Below are 23,759 nucleotides of genomic sequence, written 5' to 3' on the forward strand. Positions count from 1 at the left end.
TTTGTGGGTTTCCCATCCACTCATCAAGGTTGTGCTTGAAGAGGGTTAGTGACGTACTTTGCTTGACATGTATGGGGAGTCTATTCCAGAGATGGGGTAGCCTCTGGGAGACAAACCTGTCTCTCCAGCAGGTTTTGTTAATGTCACACATTAGATTTAAGCCTTTTGATTGGGTACTACGCGAGGAGTTAGACTTACAGACATGGAGCATCTCTAGTAGAGCACGGTCTGAGATTGCCTTGTAGGCAAGTCACGTCACCTATGAGGAAGCTGTATGATACAGAGTAGAGTGATAGTGATTTGAGCCTGTCTACATAGGACAGGTGTTGGAGGCCATGGATTTTCTTTGTGAGCTATTTCTGTGGCCTTTCCAGTTGGTGCAGGTGTTTGGACAGGTACATACCAAACGGGGCATTGTACGCAATTATTGGCCTAATGGCGGAGGAGTACAGAGATGTAATAACCTCCTTTTTTCTGGATGCAATCCCTTTACTTATGAGATGGACCAAGTAAAAAGCTTTTCTGACCATTGCCACTACATGATGGTCAAATGTCAGATTGTTGTTAACTTGTGTACCCAGGTCTCTCACCACAGGTTGTGTAAAATAAGCAGCAGTACCAAAACAGACAACCATGCAAGCAGCAGGCACAGCCCAGGCATGGTCCCCTTCACAACAGTCCATTTGGTATGTACTGGTATCTGTCAAAGGAAATTGTATTTATTAGGAACACAGCTCTGAAAGGCAGGAAAAAAGGTTAAAAGTACACTTTTGAAAAATGTAGATGCTAAAAACACTTACTCTACTGTCTGGGCCTCTCCTATGAACCTCCACTTTCACTACTTGACATCTTCAGGGTGCTGGTAACATAGGTCATCATACTAGTGCCGGCATTGCTCAACAGCCCTGAGGGTGTCAGTTGTGTCAGTAAGCAGCACATCCCAGTCATTAGCTTATGAAATGGACCCTGATAGGTTCCCAACAGACACTCCCTGAAATGGCTATGCAGCAGATGGTGCTTTATCTTGCTCTCCTTGGCACATCAGACATGTGCTCTCTAAGAAGCATTAGCATCAGCAGCCATTGCCACAAATATCCTATAAAATAAAATAATGGCCTAGAAGTCATGCTGAAAACATATTTTTTGAATCTTGAGCAGCAAAAACCAGAACAACCAAGAAGCCTGACACATGTTTATGTGCCGACAGCATGTACTAGCCTTTAATCACAATACATTTCTATCACCCTTGTGTTTTACTAAAATACATTATATTACAATAATATATAATACATATATAATACAATAAGATTCATAGACATATGTGGAACTTAGTGTCATTTGCATACATGCAAGTGGATGGCCTGCCATGCAAGTGCACGGCCTGCCATTTTAACTGCCAAATCGCACACTAAAAAACGAGCAGCAGAACTACCTATCCAGCACCTGGAAGCAGAGTTTCAAAAGACATAGGACATAGCCCTGAGATGTTACACAGTGTTCTGCAGGAGTGTGGAGAACAGGTATATTTCTGATGTGCTACACATTTGAATCTCGCCTGGGAATAGAGTGCAGGTACACACATTAATTTGCACTACTGTTTATTTGCAATGAGTACATGCATGTAGACTATAACCAAAATATGTAGAGGCATATCTATGCTGTAGATGAGGGAAGGCAGCCCACCATTAGGCCTGCCTATCCTTAAAATATCCCACATATACTTCACATATGTGCTGTAAGCCTGTACTGTGTGAACAACTATTGTGGGTCCAGGAAGTGTAACCCCCATATCATTCCAAAGGAGCCCGCCATCACATTACTACATTAGTGTTCCCAAGCCGTACAGTCAGGGAAGCCCACACTTTCATCTGCATATCCCTGCGGGCCTCTGTGTTTCAGTCACCCCAGCTGTAGATGTCTGTCCTTACCAGACATGCCTATAGCATTGTATATCCATGGCAGCTACTGCATTTCTATTTTTGTCCAGTACGGTTGTGAATACCTATGACAACCCACAGTAATAGACAGCCTACTATCCCAAACAGCCACCAGTCTATAAGCATATGTCTTGTTCCATAGATGTCTTAATGTCCTCCAGAGGGGCAGACAGCAGAGGTTGAACAAGTTCAACTGAGCTGAGAATGTCAGCCTGCTAAAGGCACCCAAGACCCTTGGGCACTATCTGTTAGGGAGATGGGGTGCTCACCAGCATCTATAGGATCACATCTGAGAGACAGTGGTTCATAATATCAGTGTTGCTGGTGGGCAGATTTGCATAACACTATTTGAGGCATTTCACCAAAATTATAAGGAGTATAAGGAGTATTTGCAAGACTGTACACAGCAGAGTAGCAGAGAGGTCAGCCACGGAGATGAACATGTCCCAACACATGACTAACTGAAAAGGATTCTAAGTATCCTGTCACTGAGATGATGAAGGCAAGGATATCATACCTAAATAACTATCCACAGGTTCCAGAAATGGACCCCCTCACATATCTCAGGTTAGTAACTGTAACACATGTGAGCATATCAGCCATGCACTATATGATGGCAGGCCACGAGTTACCACTAGATAAGTTTCCCATACATAGGCACAGAGGACAGGCATTGTCCGTTCTATGTATACTGTGTATTATTATTTGCATGCATAACACACAGCCTCATACGTAGACAAAGTAATCTGATTCACTCTGTTCTGTTTTGAGTTGTATTCTCATACGCTGAACCACTGCTATGGTGATACCTATACAGGGTGATTCTGGACATCAGGCTGATTTTCATATGTATCAAGGATATGACAATGATGTCAAGACATGGATCAAGTCACAAACAGATGGAACACAGACACACTGCCTGTCTCCCTACTGGGTGGTCCTCCAACCTTTGTTCAAGGTAAAGGTATAGCTTTGACCACACTAAACTACTGGCTGTGCAGTCAGATTGCTCACCATCCTCATGAGGCACCTCCCCATGACTGAAAGTACCAGCAGTGCTCCCCATGTGCCTGCAGAAGCAGAGGAGTACATTCCCTCAGATGTGGATACACCCACTACATGGCAGCCCAGCAAGGGTTCCCAGTACCATTACATCTCATAACTTGTCCCTGACATACAGGTGGTGCTAGGACTCAGTTAACAGATGTCCAAGAAAGAGTTGGGGCATGGCTTTAGTGAGGCTGTCACTCATCACTGGCAACACCTTGGTGAGGCCATGGAATACACGGATGACACCAATCTAGCACTCATGATGATTATGTCAACACATGCTCCTGCCATAGCTACCTTCAAACAGAAGATGACAAATGCCACCATAACTTCCCTGTCCAGTAGTGCTGTCTACTGTTGGGGGTGGATATGCACATGGGTTGGTCACTTTGGGAGGCCATCATAGGGTACACAGACTGCTTCTGCAGGTATAGGGGGTCTCTCACTGCCCCACCCCATGTTGTGTGTGATAATAGACTATTCCAGTGGCATCCAGACAGGTTCCATTCCCACTTCAACATAACCTCTCTGACTGAGAAGACCTATAATCTCACTACAAAAGGCCAGTGCAGTGTCTAGAGATCATTGTCATACAATGGCACTCATCCTCAAAGCCTCACGCCGTCATCCCTTCCTAGTCACAGTCCCATAGTGACACTTCTCCCTATCATATGAGGGCACTGTATGATTTAGACTGCTCCTTGCCAGAAAAAAAAACATTTTCTGCCTCTGGTGACATGCTCCCAATCCATGTTGTGATGTCAGACATGTCATTGTGTGCCTTCTCACTAGTGCTAATGATGGCACCTATAACCCAACACAACCATGATCCTGAGTGGTGTAAGTGGAGATGTCAAATGCAGACTATGACTTATAGGTTCATAAGTATATACTAGGCTAAAGACCACCTGGACCTTTAGAAGCCTAGCCATGCAAAACCAAACAAATTTTGTCTTCATGTACCTTGAGTGTCTATTAGTACAGGCATGTCAGTTAGGAGGAATTTGTGGTGGGTGGGTATGTTGGTTAGGTAATATTTTACTTACTGTCAGCCTCTGTCCATCAGAGACTTGGCAGTCAGACCAGGGATGAATTTATGATTTCCAATCCAGTGGTCAAGGTTACATTTCAATAGGGTCAGGAATGAGCTCTGTTTTACATGGATGGGCAGCCTACTCCATAGCATGTGGATCTTTCAAGACACATATCAGTCTTGCCAGCATGTTCTATTTATGAGACAGGCAAAGTTTAAATCCTTGGATCTAGTGTTTCTGATGCTGCTCCTTTTACAGATGTGCAAAACATCCATCAAGGTGGAATCTGAGGATGTCCTGTATGTGAGGCACAGATTGCCTCTCAGTAACCTGTAGCAGACTGAGTATAGAGATAGGGCTTTAAGGTAATCAATGTAGGGCAGTGTATTAAGTACCCTGGATTCTCTAGGTGTGGGACCTCTGTGGGCATTCCAGCTGTTGTAAACATCTGGTAAGGTATATGCTAAAAGGAGAACTGTATTCAATGCTGTGATTGATAATGTCCAAGTAAAATGGTACTGTAATTTGCAAGGACCTGGATCCCATGCCTTTACTTATAAGTTGGGTGACACAGAATGACTTTCTTACTATCTTGGCTATGTGTTGGTCGAAGGCCAGATTACTGTCTACATATTTTCCCAGATCCCTAACTACTCGGTCAACTATTTGGGGTGTTTATCGATGGGAGTAATTAACTTGAGTGGATGTTTTCCCAAAGGGAACTATAATGCACATCCTGGCATTCAGTTTTAATCAGTGGATTTGGCACCAATCATTTGTCTGTGTTAGACCCTCTTGCAGGATATTAGTGTCATCAGTGGAATCTAGGGCAGCTCTCGGTTTACAGTCATCTCTGAACTTGGTGAACCATAGGCCCTAGACATTAGCTTTGACTTCTGAGAAACAGATGTCAAACAGAAGCAGGCCCAGCACAGAGCCCTGGAGTACTCCACTAGTTACTGGTCTCTTGGTGAAGGTGGTCTCCCCGATCCTGGCTTCTTTGGTCCTATCTGTGAGCCAGCTGATAATCCAGCAAGTTTTGAAGAGATTTATGCCCAGGTCGGTGAGTTTGTCAACAATACCTGAGTGGGGTATCAAACCAAACACTTAACCCAGGTCAGGGTAGGTGGTATGCACTATTTTCCCCTTATCCATTGACTTGGTGACCCTCTCAAAGACATCTACCGGGTTTAAGTTGGCAAGACCTTCCTTCCCTTTTCAATGCCAAAATGTGATGGGTCCAGTGTCTGTAGGTTGCCAATGTCCTTGCCGATCATTTTTATGATAATTCATTCTATGGCTTTGCATATTAGACTTGCCAGATTGATGGGTCTGTAGTTTCTGGGGTCAGTTGATGGGCCACCCTTCTGAAGAGGGATGACCCCTGCAGTCCTTCATTCACCTGGCACGTAACCTGTTTTGAAGCTGTAGTTGAAAAGTGTCTCAAGTGTTCCTGACAAATCATGTTTTAAGCTATTTAAGAAACAACCCAGAATATTGTCAGGACTCAATGAGGCAGTGTTTCTAGACTTGGCAACCACCATCAGGACCTTCTCCCTGCTGACAGTTGGGGGGCAAGGAGGGATTTCACAGGGTTACTGGTGGGGGAGTGGAGTTGAAGTTATTGATAAGTTTGTCAGCCAGCAGATTCACTATGTCTCCCTGCTCAGTGAAAGTGGTGCCATTTACCACCAATTCAACACACTGCTGTATATTATCTTAAGGTTCCGAACATAGCTGATGAAGGCCTTGTGGTTGTCCTTAGCATGAGAGGCTATCCTGGCCTCATAGTTGGCCTTGTTGGACTTAATTAATCTTCTTAGTTTCTTGACTAATTTAATCAGTGAGCTCTTGTTTTTATGAGAGTAGCTCCTACAGATTTTGGCCACAACTTTTTTCCCTTTTGTTATTTACCCTATTAAAGTTAGGATTCCAACAGTGTGGTTTGTTTTTGGTGTTTCTTATGGGTATATGTCTGGTGGGTACAGCAGCCTTAATGAAGCCATTTAAATGCTTGTACAGGGTTTCTGTGAACAATTCTGCATAAATAGCTGTGATCTCAGGGTTTGGTGGGGGGGGGGGATACTGAATTTTGAAAAACTGTCACTCGATAGGATATAGTCTACCTTTAGAAGAGTTTCTGTTACAGGTTTAGTAAGGGTTTCAGAGTGGATTTTTATATTGAAGGAGACACCTTTGTGATCTGATCTCAAAAGTGAGGATATGACACATGGGGGAGCACCGCTCTCCCTTGTTGATGAGTATTAGGTTCAGTATATATTAACCTCTGATTGGAGTGTCCACTATTTGGTCCAGGGTGTTTGTGTTAATAAAGTCCAGGAAACGTTGTGCCAGCGAGTTTCAGGCAGTGTCATCATTCGATCATCTCTTTCCATTTCTTCCTATCCTCTGCATCTTGCTCTGTCACACCAACATAAACCTTATCTTAGGCCTTCCTGTTTTCCTCCTACCTTTTCCCAATATACCCATCATCCCTCCTCAGCACATGCCCAAACCAATGCAATCTCGTCTCTCTTGCTTTGTCTCCAAACTGTCCAACATGAGCTGACCCTCTAATATACCGATTCCTAATCCTATCCATCCTAGTCACACCGATTGCAAATCTTAACATCTTTAACTCTGCCACATCCAGCTCTGACTCCTGCCTTTTTGTCAAAGCCACTGTCTCCAACCCATATAACATAGCTGGTCTCACTACACTCTTGTAGACCTTCCCTTTCACTCTCACAAATCACTCCTGACACTCTTCTCCACCCATTCCACCCTGCCTGTACTCTCTTCTTCACCTCTCTTCCACATTCACCATTACTCTGAACTGTTGATCCCAAGTACTCCCTGCATCCTCACCATTCCTCTACCCTCCCTCTCATTTACACACATATATTCTGTCTTAGCCCTGCTGACCCTCATTCCTCTGCTCTCTAGAGCATATCTCCACCTCTCCAGAGTCTCCTCAACCTGATTCCTACTCTCACTACAGATCACAATGTCATCTGCAAACATCATAGTCCACGCGGCCTCCTGCCTGATCTCATCTGTCAACCTGTCCATCACCACTGCAAATAAGAAAGGACTCAGAGCTGATCCTTGATGTAATCCCACCTCCACCTTAAACGGATCTGTCACTCCCACTGCAGTCCTCACCACTGTCTATCCTGTACCACTCTTATGTACTTCTCTGCCAATACCACAACTCTATGCTTTCTCCAAGTCTACAAAGACACAATGCAACTCCTTCTGACCTTCTCTGTATTTCTCCATCAACACTCTCAGAGCAAACATTGCATCTGTAGTGCTCTTTCCTGGCATGAAACCATACTGCTGATCACTAATCATCACCTCCCTTCTTAACCTTAGCTGTGACTAATCAGTTTTATCCCTCTGTAGTTACTGCAGCTCTGCACATCACCCTTATTCTTAAAGATAGGTACCAAAACACCTCAGGCATCCTCTGACTTTCCAAAATGTCATTAAACATTCTAGTTAGAAATTCCACTGCCATTTCTCCTAAGCACTTCCATGCTTCCATTGGTATGTCATCTGGGCCAACAGCCTTTCCATTCTTCATCCTCTTCTGATTCACTATCTCTCTCTCATTCTCTTCATTCATCAGCCTCTCAAAATACTCTTTCCATCTACTCAGTTTCAGGCAGTGTATATTTCCCAATCTATAAAGGGTAAAGTCCCCCATGAATAGGGTATTTGCTTGGAAGATGATCGTCTCCAGTAGGTCTAGGTATGAGTTATGTGATTCTTGGGGCATAGATGGTTCTTATAGATAGCTAGGATATGGTAAAGGACTCTATCTATAGTGCCTCGCATGTGGATGAACTCCAGGGCATCATCCTGTTTAACCAACCTGCAGTTGAATTTTTGTTGATGTAGGTCGAGACAACTCCACCATTAGTCCCTGTCTGTGCTGCTGTTGGCCTAAATGAGTGGAAGCCACTGTAGCCTTGCACTGCCAGAGTAATTTCTGCAGCTTTAAACCAGGTCTTGATAATGGCACAGATATATTTACCAGTGTGAGGAGAGTATGGAGTGGAGTTTCTGGTTGAAACTCCTAGCATTGAGCGATAATACCTTAAGGTTGCTATTAGGTTTTTTTTTGAGCATGCACTGTCATGCATAGTATTTAACTAGTATTTAACTAGTACTGCATGCACCATGTGTGTTCTGTGTGACACTGCACTCTCACTGTGTACCTGTTATAGGCATATACGCTTGGACTACACACTGCCATTTTACCATTTCAATCATTCTCCGTGGCTGTGAAGTGGCTACTGCATGCTGCTCATTAGATGCTACTGGTGTGCTAGCTGTGACAGTGTTAGCTACAGCAGATTCAGACACTTTCTGAACAGATGACTGATCTACATACTTCCTGGTAATCATGTTAAGCAGCATGCGGTATGCCACGAACATCTATAAATCAGCTGCAGAGACATGCTGTAGAGCACCCCCAGACATACTCAACCAGTTGAACAATGCATTCAGCAGGCCAAACACACACGTATTGATGTTTCTAGTGTGCATATCTATGGGGGTATCCTGCTATTCAGTGATGCGGTGTGAGTTCCTTATAAGTGTTACCAAGCAGAGCTTCAGTGGGTAGGGCATGTACATATTCTCCTGGCTATAAATATATGTGTGTGTTTGTGTGTGTGTGTGTGTGTGTGTGTGTGTGTGTGTGTGTGTGTGTGTGTGTGTGTGTGTGTATGTATATATATATATATATATATATATATATATATATATATATATATATATATATGTGTGTGTGTGTGTGTGTGTGTGTGTGTGTGTGTGTGTGTGTGTATGTATATATATATATATATATATATATGTGTGTGTGTGTGTGTGTGTGTGTGTGTGTGTCACAGTCTCTGCACTTACCAACTATGTGGCCCTGTGGACTTTCCCTATAAAGAAACCATCTATATCACTGCTCCACGTTCAGAAAGCAGTGATACAGATGATTTGTACACCATATGTAAGAACAACCATGGGCATTGGCAGGGTGCTGTACAGATGCATTGATAATCAACCTGTGTGTATAGCACACTGCCTGGCAGTTGATGAAATATAGTCGCTTCCTACTAACATTTCATTGTCCATGGACTACTGACCTATCATTGTCCATGGACATCAGGTAGTGCCTTTATTATCACATGTGTGCAATCTATAGCACCTGGTGCTTCAGGGAGGGAAGTGATGTTAAAGAAGTAACATGTTAGTGGCTGTCTCCCCAGGTGTGCAAGGGAGGTATGTATGCTCATCCAAGTATAGAAGTAATGTGTCATAAAGTGGGTCCCCTTCAGAATGCCAAAATTCAAAACTTCGAAACCCATGTTATCGCAGACCATATGTTCGTAGTTTTGAAATACCGACATTCTGAACGGGAAATCACATGCAGCGCGGACCGGGAGATTTCCCTTGTTCTCGCTGTAGTGCGATCTCGGAGTTGGTATATTTAAGTAGGGGGGTGCAGTTTAATGTGTGTTTTTTTTTATTTTTATGGGTCTAGTTCACATTTTCGAACATTCAAATGTTTGATCATATGGTCTCAGCCATATGAATATCGAACAATTGAGCGTTCAGTTATGTGAAGTAGACCCCATGAAGCATACTGAGAATTTTGCAGGCAGATACCTGTGATATATCCAACATTCCCTTGTTTGTCTCTGGAAGGTCCCTGCAGAAAGTATGGTGACAGCTACACATATCTTACTGTCCACCAGCTTGAGAAGTCTAAACATTCTTTCCTATCATGTGGGTGACATGTATCAAGCAATGACTGTACATCTCAGTCCACATAAAAATGGTCTGTCATCTGATGGTCAGTTAGCTGGTGGTATGTAGTCTGCTGGCAGTACTAGTTTCATTCATGCCACCTCCTGTCACACCACACTACTGGATGAGAGGTAGCAGCACTTATAGTCACCAAGTGCTTGTTCATGAATGATGCTTCTGCTCTAAGCAAATTTGCTTCTTGGAACTCCAGAAGCTGTTCTTATAGTAAAACATAACTTCATGTGTGTCTAATCCATATTATGACTACAGATCATGACCTGTTTTGAAAGGCACACATTTCATCTTAATATGCACTCACTAGACGGCATGCCTTCATTTATATGTCATTACACTAGGCGTTGTCCGTTCGATTCTCAGTTAGAGCGTCTTCTGTGTGGCGACATGCGTGAATGGGTGTTCCTTCGTTGAAGGTTGTGCGTTAGGCCCAGCAAGCCAGTACGTAAAAATCTACTGCCAATCATTAGCGGACCGGAGTTCCGCTGTGGCGACCCCTAACCGGGAAAAGCCGAAAGAAACAAATAAACAAACACTAGTGTTTGTGTACACCATTTGTCAGGTTGCTTTCCTTACCACCAAATGCTACCTGCTACTATGAATCACAACCTGTCTGTGTGTGGTTGCTTCCTGCACAGCAGCATGTTGCATACCACAGAACTTGAGTATGAGTCCTGTCCCTGGTGTGCCAGCAGAGTAAACCTAACTAGAAATGCAACTGATTCTACTTCACTTAACTTTACTCCAAAATCAAGAAAGCAGACTTTTGAAGTTGCCAGTGTTTTTTCATACCAGCATTTACAGATGAAGGCAAAATGTAGATATATTTTCTGTTAGCTTTCAAAAACATGTTTCAGTGTTTCATTGTATTCTCTTACACAGGCCCACAGCCTCATGTGAGACTAGCATGCAGCTTGCTGTTGCTGAATAATGAATCGTGTACCTTATTGTATCAGCCTATTTGTCTGCTAAAATTCTAAATGTTTTAATGTATGGGGGCTACTCTAACATCTAATGGCAGTTTGTTCCACGGTCCTCCAGCCCTACACAGTAAACATCTTCTCATGATCGTGCTCTGAGTATTAGGCATTACTACCAACAAATTTCTATTTCTGACATTAAGTTCACATGAACTCAATGTAATGTCCAGGGTACCTGATAGTTCAACAATTTTAAAGCACCTGAACATCATCATCAAGTCATCTCTATTCTATAGCTTATGGTGTAGAGCCCTAGATGTTGCAATCCTTCTGGGTAACTTAAATGTTCCTTGTTAGTGTATTTTGCACTGTTTTTAGCTTCCCAAGGTGGTTTGGATAGTATATGTGAGCTGAGGCACAGTATTTAATAGTAGTTCTTATACAAGTTCTACAAACAGGCAATATTGCTTCCTTTCATCATTACAGTGTTGTACATAAGAGATCACAGAGGATAAAGTAACATTTGATGACCAATGCTCCACTGGCATCTAGCTTTAAAGAGCAATCAATTAGCACCCCCAAATCTTTCACTGTTTCTGCGGACAGTAGCAAGTCACTGTCCACTGCATACAGGTATTGTCTACTGTCCTTTGCAACATACAGACACTGCGTTTAGTGATGATGAACAGTGCAATACTGAGTCCGGGTACCGTTGCTTTCTTCTATGGTCATTAGTGTTCGTAACTATAGTCCCGGTCATAGAATCAGCAGTGAATTTACTAATTTACACCCTTTCACTAACTGGCACTGTTGACATGAAGATGTTAAACAAGAAGGGGCCCAATCATGACTCTCTCCCTTATTAATAACTACCTTATCCAAGTAAGCATCAGTTATTCTCATGTAATATTTCCTGTCATACAACCGACTTTATCCAGTTGGTTACATATCCATTAATGTTCATCTTCACCATTTCCATTACAGTCATCAAGTGGAAAAATAAAAGAAATAACGGCACCAACTGTAGTCAAAAATACGTTGATAGAAAACTGCTTTACTGCGTGAGCGCTTTCATGCAGAGAATCTCCGCACTTCTTCAGACAAACAGAAACACAGTGGCTACAGATTAAATAGTTACAGTCTTAATCAGATAATTGAACAATTAACTACAATTATTTCAACTAAATTGACCTTTTATATATAAAAACAATTGAACATTAAAAAAGACTTAAATCATTCGATATAAGTAGAAACATTCTTATATAGCAAAAAATAAGAATGTATAAAACAACCAACACCATACTACGAATATAATATTAACAAATACATACAAATACTGGTTCATGTATCATAATTCATAAATTGTATGTCCTTAAATAAAATGTTTTCAGATTAAGATACATATTTTTAATACCTAAAAATATTAACTTACAAGTTTCCTGATATTCTAAATATAAGAACAGGTACAGTTTTTTTGCCTATTTATACTAACTCTGTCAAAATAACTATCTCAGGATAGCCTTGAGTTTTAACAAACATTTAATTGAGCAAAACTCATTTAGACCTGGATAAACTTGGGCATTAGTTTTTAATTGCCACAAAAGTTCTTGTTCTTCTAGTAACAAATTCCAAGGACCCCCTCTCTTATCTTTTTTAACCTGCTGGACTACCATAAATAAAAATTTGTGTTCTGTATACATTGTAATATGTCTTGCTAAAGCGTTCAGAGTGTTATTTTTTGTAATAGCATATAAATGTTCATATATGCGTTGGCGCAAAGGGCGCTCCGTCTTTCCAAAATAGAACGCATTGCAAGTTTGACAAAGTGCTACATATACCACACCTTCAGTTTGGCAGTTGTATTTGCCATTAATGTAATATTTAACTCCTTTGATGTTAAAGGTATGTCCAGTTTTGATGTATCTACAATAGTGACAAAAACCACATTTAAACATCCCTTTTATGGTTAGGTGCTGTGGTAACGGTCTCTCCAACAGCGTTTTTAAACAAGGTGTTCTTTTGAACACCATTCTTGGCTTAGGACCAAAACTCTCATTACATAGTGTGTCCTGTGTAATTAATTCCCAATTAATGTTTAAAATGTTTCTAAATTCAAAAATGTGTTGATTAAACTGGGTAACCATGCATGTATTATAATTATTCACCTCATGGTTACTGACCACTGTAATAGGTTGTTCAGAAATGGATTGACTTTCTGCATCCTGAACTGGTGTAACAATGTTCTGGTTCGTTAAAAGAGGTAAAAGTAAACCATTGTGACGTTTTAATTTGATTTCCTTAGTTAAATCGTTAATTAGTTTACTTGGATAACCTCTATTCAGAAACATCTGTTTAAGCAAATCACATTCTTGGTTAAATAAATCATCGTTAGAGCACATTCTAGTGGCCCTCACCAATTGGCCTTTCACAATGCCTTTTTTCTGTGTATACGGATGGTTACTAGTGAAATGTAACAGTGAATTACTGTATAGCTTTTTCCTATATATACTAGTAACAAAGCATTTTTTGTCAAAATCTTTACTAATAGAAATATCCAAAAAATTGATTGAAACCTTGTCCGAGACAAAAGAAAATTCCAAGAATGAAGTAAAGGAATTCATGTTGTGCATAAGTGTGTTAATTTTTTCATCACAATCTTTGACTATCATAAAAACATCATCTTGGTATCGCGTATACCATACGACGATGTCCTTAAAAGTAGGATCATTAAACAGGAATGTTCTTTCCCAGAACGCCATGACAGAATTGGCGAATGAGCCGCCGCAAGGCGAGCCCATCGCGACACCAGTTTTTTGTAAATAGATGGTGTCTTTAAACAAAAAATAATTATTGTTCAGTACTAATTCTAATAATGCTATTATTAGATCAATTTCAGCCCCATCTATACTTTTGAGTAAAAGGAAATCCCTAACCCATTCAATGCCTGTGTCCTGTGGGATGACCGTATACAGATTAGTGACATCAGCTGTCATGAACACATAGTTATCATGAAAAGGAATTGCATTGAGATTTTTTAACACATGCCATGAATCAATGCAAATCTGTGGTTCATTTGCCAGAATATTTTTAAGCTTGTTATCGACCCATTTTGCACAGGCATATGTAATAGATTGCCTGCCGTCTATAATGGGTCTGAAAGATGGGTTAACCAAACCTTTATGAAGTTTGGGAACACCAAACATAATGGGTAAACGGGGGGCTGCCATGTCCAAATAATGATATAACTCAGTGGTGAGGCTTCCTTCAATGAACATATCGTTTAAAGTGTTTTTAATTCTATGAAGAGCTTGATTAAGTTCATTTCTAGATATAACTTCATAGTCCTCACCAGCTAGTATAGTTTGCATATGTCCATTGTAATCTATGTCATACATTAAGACTGCCCCCCCGCCCTTGTCTGGTTTCATTACCCTTATCTGATGGCTTTTCACTGTTTGTATCAAGTTCCTATAATGCATGTTGTTGTCTTGTATAATATTATTACATTTATTAAATAATCCTCTAAAATGCATTTCAGAAACTTTTTCGAATGCTGCAATATGTGTATTTAATGGAGGATTATAAGTACTAGGAACCCTTTCATCATTCAAGATGTCAGCATTGCCTCTAAACATGGTATTTAAGTTTAATTTACGGGTGTATAACTTCAAATCACATAAAATACGTGATAAATTAAGGTTACTATGCAAAGCAAAATTGAAACCTTTAGCTAACAATTCAATGAATTCCTGTTCAGGTACATAGGTGGTATAGTTATAAACTTTAAAGTCTCTACCAATGTTGTAAATAATTACAGGCATACCATGCAAAAAGTTCGTCATTTCTTGCGGCGATTGTAAAATTTCTTGTTCTGGGATTTCTTGTTGTTTTTGAATGAGTTCGAGTTCCGATAGTTCCGTTGTTGCTGAAAACCCGAAGACTGGTTGGACGTACTTCTGTCACCCTCGTTCCGGCTTCGTTGTTGTTTCTCGTTAATTCGTTCACTTCTTCTTGGACCTGGATTAGGCTCTCCACTCTGAAACTCTGAATCCATTAGGAGCGGGGGAAACTCCTCTAAATCAACATCTGAGTTCTGGTCATTATTGCCATTAGAGCCGTGGTGTATGTTTGAATGGGAAGTTGTTTGAGATTGTACCATTGCACTGTATAAGAGAGGGGGATCCGGATATGCCATGTTTTTATTATAGGCTAATTTGTCTCTATTCAGTTTACGTTTTTTGGTTTCATTGATCTTATGTAACAAAAAGTTGATAGTAATGAATATGCGCCCAAAATCATATTCATAATGAATAAACTCATTGTCATCTTTAATTTCCTTTTCCAGGATCTCTAGTTGTGTTTTTAGGTCAATCATTTGGTTGTTATAAGCCCCAATAAGTAATTCCAAAAAGTTAAGACCTTGCTGATTAAAGAATTGTATAAGCTGTTTGTGGAAAATGGAGTCTTTAATGACTCCAGAAGGATATTTCCACTGTCTTAATCCTTTCGGCACAATGTTCTGACTGATACATTCCCGAAAGTAAATGGTTTCTGCTTGCAGTTTTTTATATTTTAAAAGAGTCGAGTCAAATTCTTTTAGCCTCGAAACAATATTGTTGCTATTGTTTAAATTATTCTGATCAACATTGTCTGTGAGAATGTTATTGTTACCAAAAATGTTATCTGGAGCTTTAATAAAATCCATAAGAGAAGGAGCTTTGTAGACAGGCAAATTACTTGTCGTATTTGCCGAAGTGTTAGCTACGTTAACAATAGACTCATTTCTTTGAGGTTGTCCATTGGGAATAATATCATTAGAGCTGTTAGATGTATTTAGTTGTTCCGCAGTGTTAGTGTCAGATGCAGATCGCAAAACAAGTGGGGTTTGTAAAAAACTAACCCCTGTTCTCGGTCGAACTGCTGGTGTAATATCAGGAAACCGAGTGTTGAATTGTGACGCCAAGTCGTCAACACGCTGGGTAAGGCGTTGAATCAAAGCTGTAAGATTGCCTTCCATACTGCTATCTTCGTTGTGAGGCAAACCAGCTTCGGTGTTGGTTAAAAACGTACTCAATGACTGCGATGGTTGGATACCGCTATGATTAGCCATAAACTCAAAAATGAACAAACGAAACTACAAAAATAAAAGAAATAACGGCACCAACTGTAGTCAAAAATACGTTGATAGAAAACTGCTTTACTGCGTGAGCGCTTTCATGCAGAGAATCTCCGCACTTCTTCAGACAAACAGAAACACAGTGGCTACAGATTAAATAGTTACAGTCTTAATCAGATAATTGAACAATTAACTACAATTATTTCAACTAAATTGACCTTTTATATATAAAAACAATTGAACATTAAAAAAGACTTAAATCATTCGATATAAGTAGAAACATTCTTATATAGCAAAAAATAAGAATGTATAAAACAACCAACACCATACTACGAATATAATATTAACAAATACATACAAATACTGGTTCATGTATCATAATTCATAAATTGTATGTCCTTAAATAAAATGTTTTCAGATTAAGATACATATTTACACCAGTTCAGGATGCAGAAAGTCAATCCATTTCTGAGCAACCTATTACAGTGGTCAGTAACCATGAGGTGAATAATTATAATACATGTATGGTTACCCAGTTTAATCAACACATTTTTGAATTTAGAAATATTTTAAACATTAATTGGGAATTAATTGCACAGGACACACTATGTAATGAGAGTTGTGGTTCTAAGCCAAGAATGGTGTTCAAAAGAACACCTTGTTTAAAAACGCTGTTGGAGAGACCGTTACCACAGCACTTAACCGTAAAAGGGATGTTTAAATGTGGTTTTTGTCACTATTGTAGATACATCAAAACTGGACATACCTTTAACATCAAAGGAGTTAAATATTACATTAATGGCAAATACAACTGCCAAACTGAAGGTGTGGTATATGTAGCACTTTGTCAAACTTGCAACGCGTTCTATTTTGGAAAGACGGAGGCATATATGAACATTTATATGCTATTACAAAAAATAACACTCTGAACGCTTTAGCAAGACATATTACAATGTATACAGAACACAAATTTTTATTTATGGTAGTCCAGCAGGTTAAAAAAGATAAGAGAGGGGGTCCTTGGAATTTGTTACTAGAAGAACAAGAACTTTTGTGGCAATTAAAAACTAATGCCCAAGTTTACCCAGGTCTAAACGAGTTTTGCTCAATTAAATGTTTGTTAAAACTCAAGGCTATCCTGAGATAGTTACTTTGACAGATTTAGTATAAATAGGCAAAAAAACTGTACCTGTTTTTATATTTAGAATATCAGGAAACTTGTAAGTTAATATTTTTAGGTATTAAAAATATGCATCTTAATCTGAAAACATTTTATTTAAGGACATACAATTTATGAATTATGACACATGAACTAGTATTTGTATGTATTTGTTAACATTATATTTGTAGTATGGTGTTGGTTGTTTTATACATTCCTATTTTTTGCTATATAGGAATGTTTCTACTTATATTGAATGATTTAAGTCTTTTTAATGTTCAATTGTTTTTATATATAAAAGGTCAATTTAGTTGAAATAATTGTAGTTAACTGTTCAATTATCTGATTAAGACTGTAACTATTTAAGCTGTAGCCACTGTGTTTCTGTTTGTCTGAAGAAGTGCGGAGATTCTCTGCATGAAAGCGCTCACGCAGTAAAGCAGTTTTCTATCAACGTATTTTTGACTACAGTTGGTGCCGTTATTTCTTTTATTTTTGTAGTCATCAAGTGGAACTGTATCAAATGCCTTGGATACATCTAAATAGAGGGTACTGACATAAAGTTCCTGATTTAACACCTCCGTTACATTAGAGAAGAAATCCATGTTGACTTACATACCTGACCAATCTGATACATTAATGGATTTTACTCAGGATGACTCTCTTGAATAACTTTCCTAGCACACAAGTCAAACTTATAGGTCTGTAGTTCCCTACCAGGGATGCCTTAATGCATATTGGTATTGGTATTGGAATAACCACAGATTCCCTCCAGAATTCAGGAACATAACTAGGTGCTAGTCTTCTCTGAAACAGATAAAACTACAACTGGCACCAACCTGTCACCTATTTTGTTTATGAAAAAACATTACGGTTGAGTCTCAAGACATTTGTTACATCTCCTGGGACAATATGCATACATGAATCATGCAATGAATGAAGGCATTTATCCTAAGCTCAGAGTCTCCTATGCAGAGTTAAAAAAATAGTCATTTTAAAGTTTAAACATTTTTTGTGGTTTAGAAATCCCAAAATCTTGCCCATCAATGTCACTGTCCTTTGATTTTTTTGTGGAGTAATGTTATTGATAATATGGTTATGTTCTGTTATAAATATATGAAAAATATATCAATGCTGCCAATGTGTGGTCTCTAAAAGAAGTTTTAAAGTTGCCCATGACTCTCATTTTGTTCTAGTTATGTTAAAATTGTAAAAGCTGCAATTATCAGTTGTTTAATCAACTAACCAGGTAGTAAGAACTCAGTGCTGAATCTAGTATGAATAGTAATACACTTCTATTAAAGAAAAATGTAATTAACACATCAGTTTAATTAATGCATTAACACACACATAACATGTGCAACTATTATTATTTAATTAGATAATATAACAAACCACTTTATTGAACTAATCTGTTTACACAGATACCAATTTACCCTTTCATTAAGATAACTATGGCACCTGCTAATAAAGAAACAAAATAATAGCTCATTTAAATAAGAAAACAAGCTAAGCTAGCTTGTAAAATATATATGTAATTCTTAAAGACATCTGTATCAGGGAAAAAAGTCCACATTTCAAATATATGAAAATATCACTTACCAAAGTCACTGTGGCAGTATTCTCTGATGCGCTGAGACTTTCCTTTGGGCTGTTTACACCTGCTGCAGAAATCTGAAAAGAAAAATAAATACATTCTGAAGTTTCCATCAACTCATTTTCTTATGTACTAAAAATAAATCACCAACTACGAAACAACATTGTTACATTAACATTTCAGACCAGGGAAACCAAAACTGAGAATAATTGGTAATCTTTAGTGCTTCTGAAGCTGTACTATTATGGTGCACTTATCTCACAGACAGCCAACTGGCTGAGAATGGAACATGGAGAGTATACACTAACTAAACATTGAGTAAAGAGTACGGATATGATAGAGCAAAGGTAATAACATAAAGACAGGGAATTTGTGGCCTGAAAGAAACGCTACATAGTACATTTGTGTGTATGTATATGTGCGTGTGCATGTATGCATGTATGTATGTGTATATATATGTATATGGTTCTACCTGACTTCACCGAAACACCACAACACCAAACCACATAACCGACAGTACAAAACACGAAAATCCACATGCCCAAACCTTATACACTTCACACACCACAATCAACAAACAAAACACATTCCCCATCCAAAACCACATACACAACACAAGCACACCAAAATCCTGCAAACCCACACTAAACCTCACATACACAACTACCTACAACCCTGACCCAAACCCTAACCCTAAGGTCCACCCTAACTCACTTATCCCGCCATATATATATATATGTATATACATATATGCATGTATTTATAGCACATGCACTACTGTGATTACACTCAAAAATCAGAAAAAAGATAAACCTGTAACATGCTCCTGTACAGCAACACCCGATCGTAACAGCACTATCAGAAGTGTGTAAAGTACAGTTGTTTAAGGACTTACTTTAACGGTAGATGCCCTGCTGATCACTGTTACAGTATTCCTGACATATTGGTTGTCACCACTGATGTCTGGCCAAGGTAGTAAAGCTTTACCTTCCCGAGGTCGTACGTGCAACATATAACCTCAGCTCATATGCTTATATCGATGGATGTATGAGTGTGTAGCTCAGACAATCTCCAAGCCAATAGCCTGAAGACTACTGACAGAGGGAGATCAGTAGCAGGGGTCTATCTCAGAAGACCGAATGTTCAGGTGATCAAACACCTAAACATTGATGTTCTAATAGCGAAAGCAAAAAATGGCGAATGGCCGATTTAACACAGGGAAAGATTTCCCTTGGCCGTTCACCGGAGTTTGCTATTTCCCTACTGTTGAGTGATCTCGGAGTTGGTATATTTAGTTAGGGGGGTGTGAAACCCCCCCACACTTAATTTAGATGTAATGTTTTTTGTGTTGTGGCTGAGGGACGTGTTTCCCTGGGACGTTCGACATTGTGCGGTTCGATATTAGCAGATCGATGTTTAGGTGTTCGGTCACCTAAACAGTCGGTCTTCTAATATAGACCCAGTAGCAGAGTAGAGGTTAAAGTAGAGATGGATAAGAAGAAGGTTGAATTAAACCTTAAAAGAGAAGAAGGGCAGGAAGGAATACTGCAAAGGTGACAAGTAAGATATCTACTGTTATGCTAAGTTCTTACACAAGTGTACTATGTCCTGAATGAAAACACTGTTGCAGTATTACTGACATATGGATGATTTCCAGAGCTAAAGGATGTAGAGTGAAGGGTGTCTGGCTCTGAATAGGTGAACTGTCCAGCAGCCTAGACAAAACAGACCTAGCAAAGGCAGTCCTGGACACAAAGAAGGCATCAATTTTGTAGTCTTTAAGTGTGGATACAGGACCAGGCAGCAGCTTCCAAGATAGATTTGGCATCTACTACCGTGTAAAAACCTCCTGAGGAAGCCACTACCCTAGTAAAATGTGATTTTGGGCAGGAAGCCAGAGACTGTCTGTGGTGAGAACAGCAGAAGGTGATGGCCTTAGATATCCAAGTTGCAATCATTTATTAGGAGAACAGCTTGCCCAACTTGGGGTTCATAAAAGATACAAACAGCTGGTCAGTCTTCCTGAAGGATTTAGTTTTGTCCAGATAAAATCTCAGTTGTCTGTGAATGTCCAGGGAGTGTAAGATTCTTTCTCCCCTATTTTCTGGATTGGGAAAGAAAGTGGGAAGGTGACTAGCCTGAATGAGGGACAGCTCATTCACTACCTTAGGCATGAAGGATGGATTAGCTCTGAGGGTCACCCTGTCCTTGAGGAAATAAGAAAAGGTGGGATAGCCATGAGAGCTTATAACTCAGAAACTCTCCTAGCAGAGGTGAGTTCTAAGAGTAAAACAGTTTTCTAAGTGCAGTATTTTAAAGACGCAGAACATTCTGGTTCAAAGGGTGGCAAAGTAAGCTATTCCAACACAAAACTGAGATCTTAAGAGGGAGATATGAGTTTCCTTGGTGGGCTAAGATACAGAACTCCCTGAGCAAAAGTATTCCTTCCCCTGGGAAGTGGGGGGTTAAGAGGCAGGCAGGCATTGATGGCCAAGAGATGAGCTTTTATAGAAAAGTAAGACAAGCCTGAATTAAGTCATTTGCAGAGGTACTGTAGGATAGCAGGGAACTGTGATAAGAATGGGTCACAACTGTGTTTTTGGTACCAACAAGAAAATCTTTTTCATTTAGCTGTGTAAGATTTTCTAGTAGTGCGTCTCCTGGATTCCTGCAGTATTTGAACAACCTCCTCAGAGAAAAGATGTCTGAGGGATTAAAATCTTATCTTCCACATTGTCAAGTGGAGTGAGGAAAGATATGGATGGAGAAGCAGTCCTTTTTTGAGTGATTAGGTCCAGTTATAAAGGTATTTTCATGTAATTTCCCTTTGTCTTGTGAAACAGCAGGGGAAACCAATGTTATCTCACCCAAAAGGGGGCCAGTAAAAGAAGATTGGGTGCTTTTGTGCTTTTAGAATAATTTTTTGAGGAGAGGCTGTGGGGGGAAGGCACAGAGGAACTTCCCTGTCCACGGGAAGCTAAGGAATCTATCCTCAAGCTGAGGAATAAGGTTTCCTGATGCAGAACAGCTGGAGTTTATACTTGTTTGGTGATGTAAAGAGATCTATCTGAGGTGTGCCCCAGTGAAGAATGATAGCTTGGAAAACCTGTCTGTTTAGGGTCCATTCATGGCAGTCCTCCAAGGAGTAGCTTAGGGAGTCTGCCATCACATTGTTCTGTGAGGGAATGTATGTGGCTGTGAGGATAATGTCAGTCTGGGTGGCTACGTTCCACGCCTCCTGTGCTAACCTGCAAAACTGGTAAGACCTAGTGCCTCCCTGTTTGTCTATGTACCAAGTGATGGTGTTGTCCGTGTACACTAGTGGTGGTTTGGGTTTCCATAGGTGGGAGAAGGTCTGCAGTGCTTGCAGAAGAGCCCTGATTTCCTTCAGACTGACATGTCCCTTCAGGAACTGTGGTTGCCATCTGCCCTACACCTGGTGTGATCCTGTCCATGTCCCCCATGCCTTGTCCCAGGCATCTGTGTGAACAATTTAAACAGGAGGAGGTCGTGTAAAGGGAAGTCCTGGGTTGAGATCAACCTGTTCCTTCCATCAAAGTAGCTAATTTTTGAGACAAGGAAGGAGGGGGATCATGGTGTCCAAGGGGTAGAACTGTTGGGAACCACACAAATTTCAGATACCACTGGATCTTCCTCATGTGAAGTCTGGCTAGGGGAAGCATAGGAAAGGTGACCACCATGAAACCCAGAGTTTTTGCATCTCCCTTGTTCTGCAGAGTGTTGCAGAGAAAGATTTAGGAAGGAATTGGACAGACTGTAAACCTTCTCCTGAGGGAAGAATGCATGCATTTTCTTTGTATTCAGTCTGTAACCCATGAAAACCAAGTCCTGAGTAGGAGCCATGAGGGATATTTTTTGTAGTTGATTGTGAAACCCAAAACTGGCAGAAGCTGGACAGTGAAGTTTAGATCCTGGAGAAGGACTCCTGCAGAGAGAACTTGGAGCAACGGGTCATCCAGATAGCGAAAAATTTGAATTCCCTGGGTGAGGCCAAATGCCACCACTGGAGCTAGACACTGTGAACACCCTTTGTGCTATGGAAAGACTAAAAGGCAGTGCATCAAATTGAAAATGTGAGGAGCCAGATAAAAACCAGAGGAGTTTCCTGCAAGAAAGCAGAATAGATATGTGCAAATAGGTATCCTTCAGATCTAGAGACACTAGAAAGGCCTGAGGGAGAATGAAAGGCAAGAGAGTGAGAATGGAGAGAGCATTAAGAAAGTTGATACTTTCAAGAAAGCATTTAGAAGAGAAAGGTCTAGGATGGGTCACCATTGTCCTTCTTTTCTTGACACTAGGGAGATTCTGGAGTAGAATCATTTTCCTACAAAGTCTTTTGGGCTCTATTCAATGGTGTCCTGAATAATGGGGAAAGTAGAGTTAGCTGGTTGTGAGAAGGATGTAGCATACCTTTCAGAGACAGAATCTTTTCCCAGGACATGAAGGACAGGATCCATCTGTCTGGGGTAATAATCTCTCACTGGGCCAGAAAAAAGTACAGTTGTTTACACTTACCAGAAATGTAGATGTTCAAGTCCGTTCACTGTTGCAGTCATTACTTGTGGGTTATCTCTGCTGGGTAGCCCTCAGCCCACCCGAATACTAGAGTAAAGACTGTCCCTCCTGCGTCAGCTGCAGGTCACCAGGGACTGATGTCAGGTCGTCAGTGGTATAAAGCAGGGCAGCCAACGCCATTACATCAGTTTTTCTTGCCCCAACCTATAGGAGCCCTGCCCAGAAGGCCGGAGGAAGGCCAACCTGGGGGATGCCCATAGCTATAGATAGGTGTGAAGGAAACTGAGAAAGAAATAGAGGGGGAAGGAGGGAGTTAAAACATGACTGCAACAGTGAATACACTCAAACATCTACATTTATGGTAAGTGTACAGAACTGTACTATGTTCTTCGTGTTTCACTGTTGCAATCATCACTTATGTGAAGATTCCCAAAGCTGAAAGTAGTGTGGATGGTAGAAGGGAAGGAATAAAAGAACAGGCTTGCACTGCTCTAAGAAGGACCTAGCATGCCCTGGAGGACTGCAGAGGCAAAGCCTGCCTGGGATTTGGAGAAAAGAGGCAATATGTAGTGTTTGGTGAA

The 23,759-nt window shown here is 40.3% G+C and overlaps 1 protein-coding gene across 1 annotated transcript in view; it reads right to left on the bottom strand.

The window, feature by feature from the left end:
* LOC122787905 (ADAMTS-like protein 5) overlaps positions 1-23,759 on the bottom strand; it is a 280,019-nt gene that overhangs the window by 6,129 nt on the left and 250,131 nt on the right. The window contains exon 8 of the mRNA XM_044054829.1: positions 18,648-18,719. Coding sequence (XP_043910764.1) covers positions 18,648-18,719 — 72 coding nt within the window. The remainder of the gene's footprint in view (positions 1-18,647; positions 18,720-23,759) is intronic.

The sequence above is a fragment of the Protopterus annectens genome, chromosome 13.part0 (assembly GCF_019279795.1).
Source record: "Protopterus annectens isolate FY-2018-M chromosome 13.part0, PAN1.0, whole genome shotgun sequence".
Taxonomy (NCBI): domain Eukaryota; kingdom Metazoa; phylum Chordata; order Ceratodontiformes; family Protopteridae; genus Protopterus; species Protopterus annectens.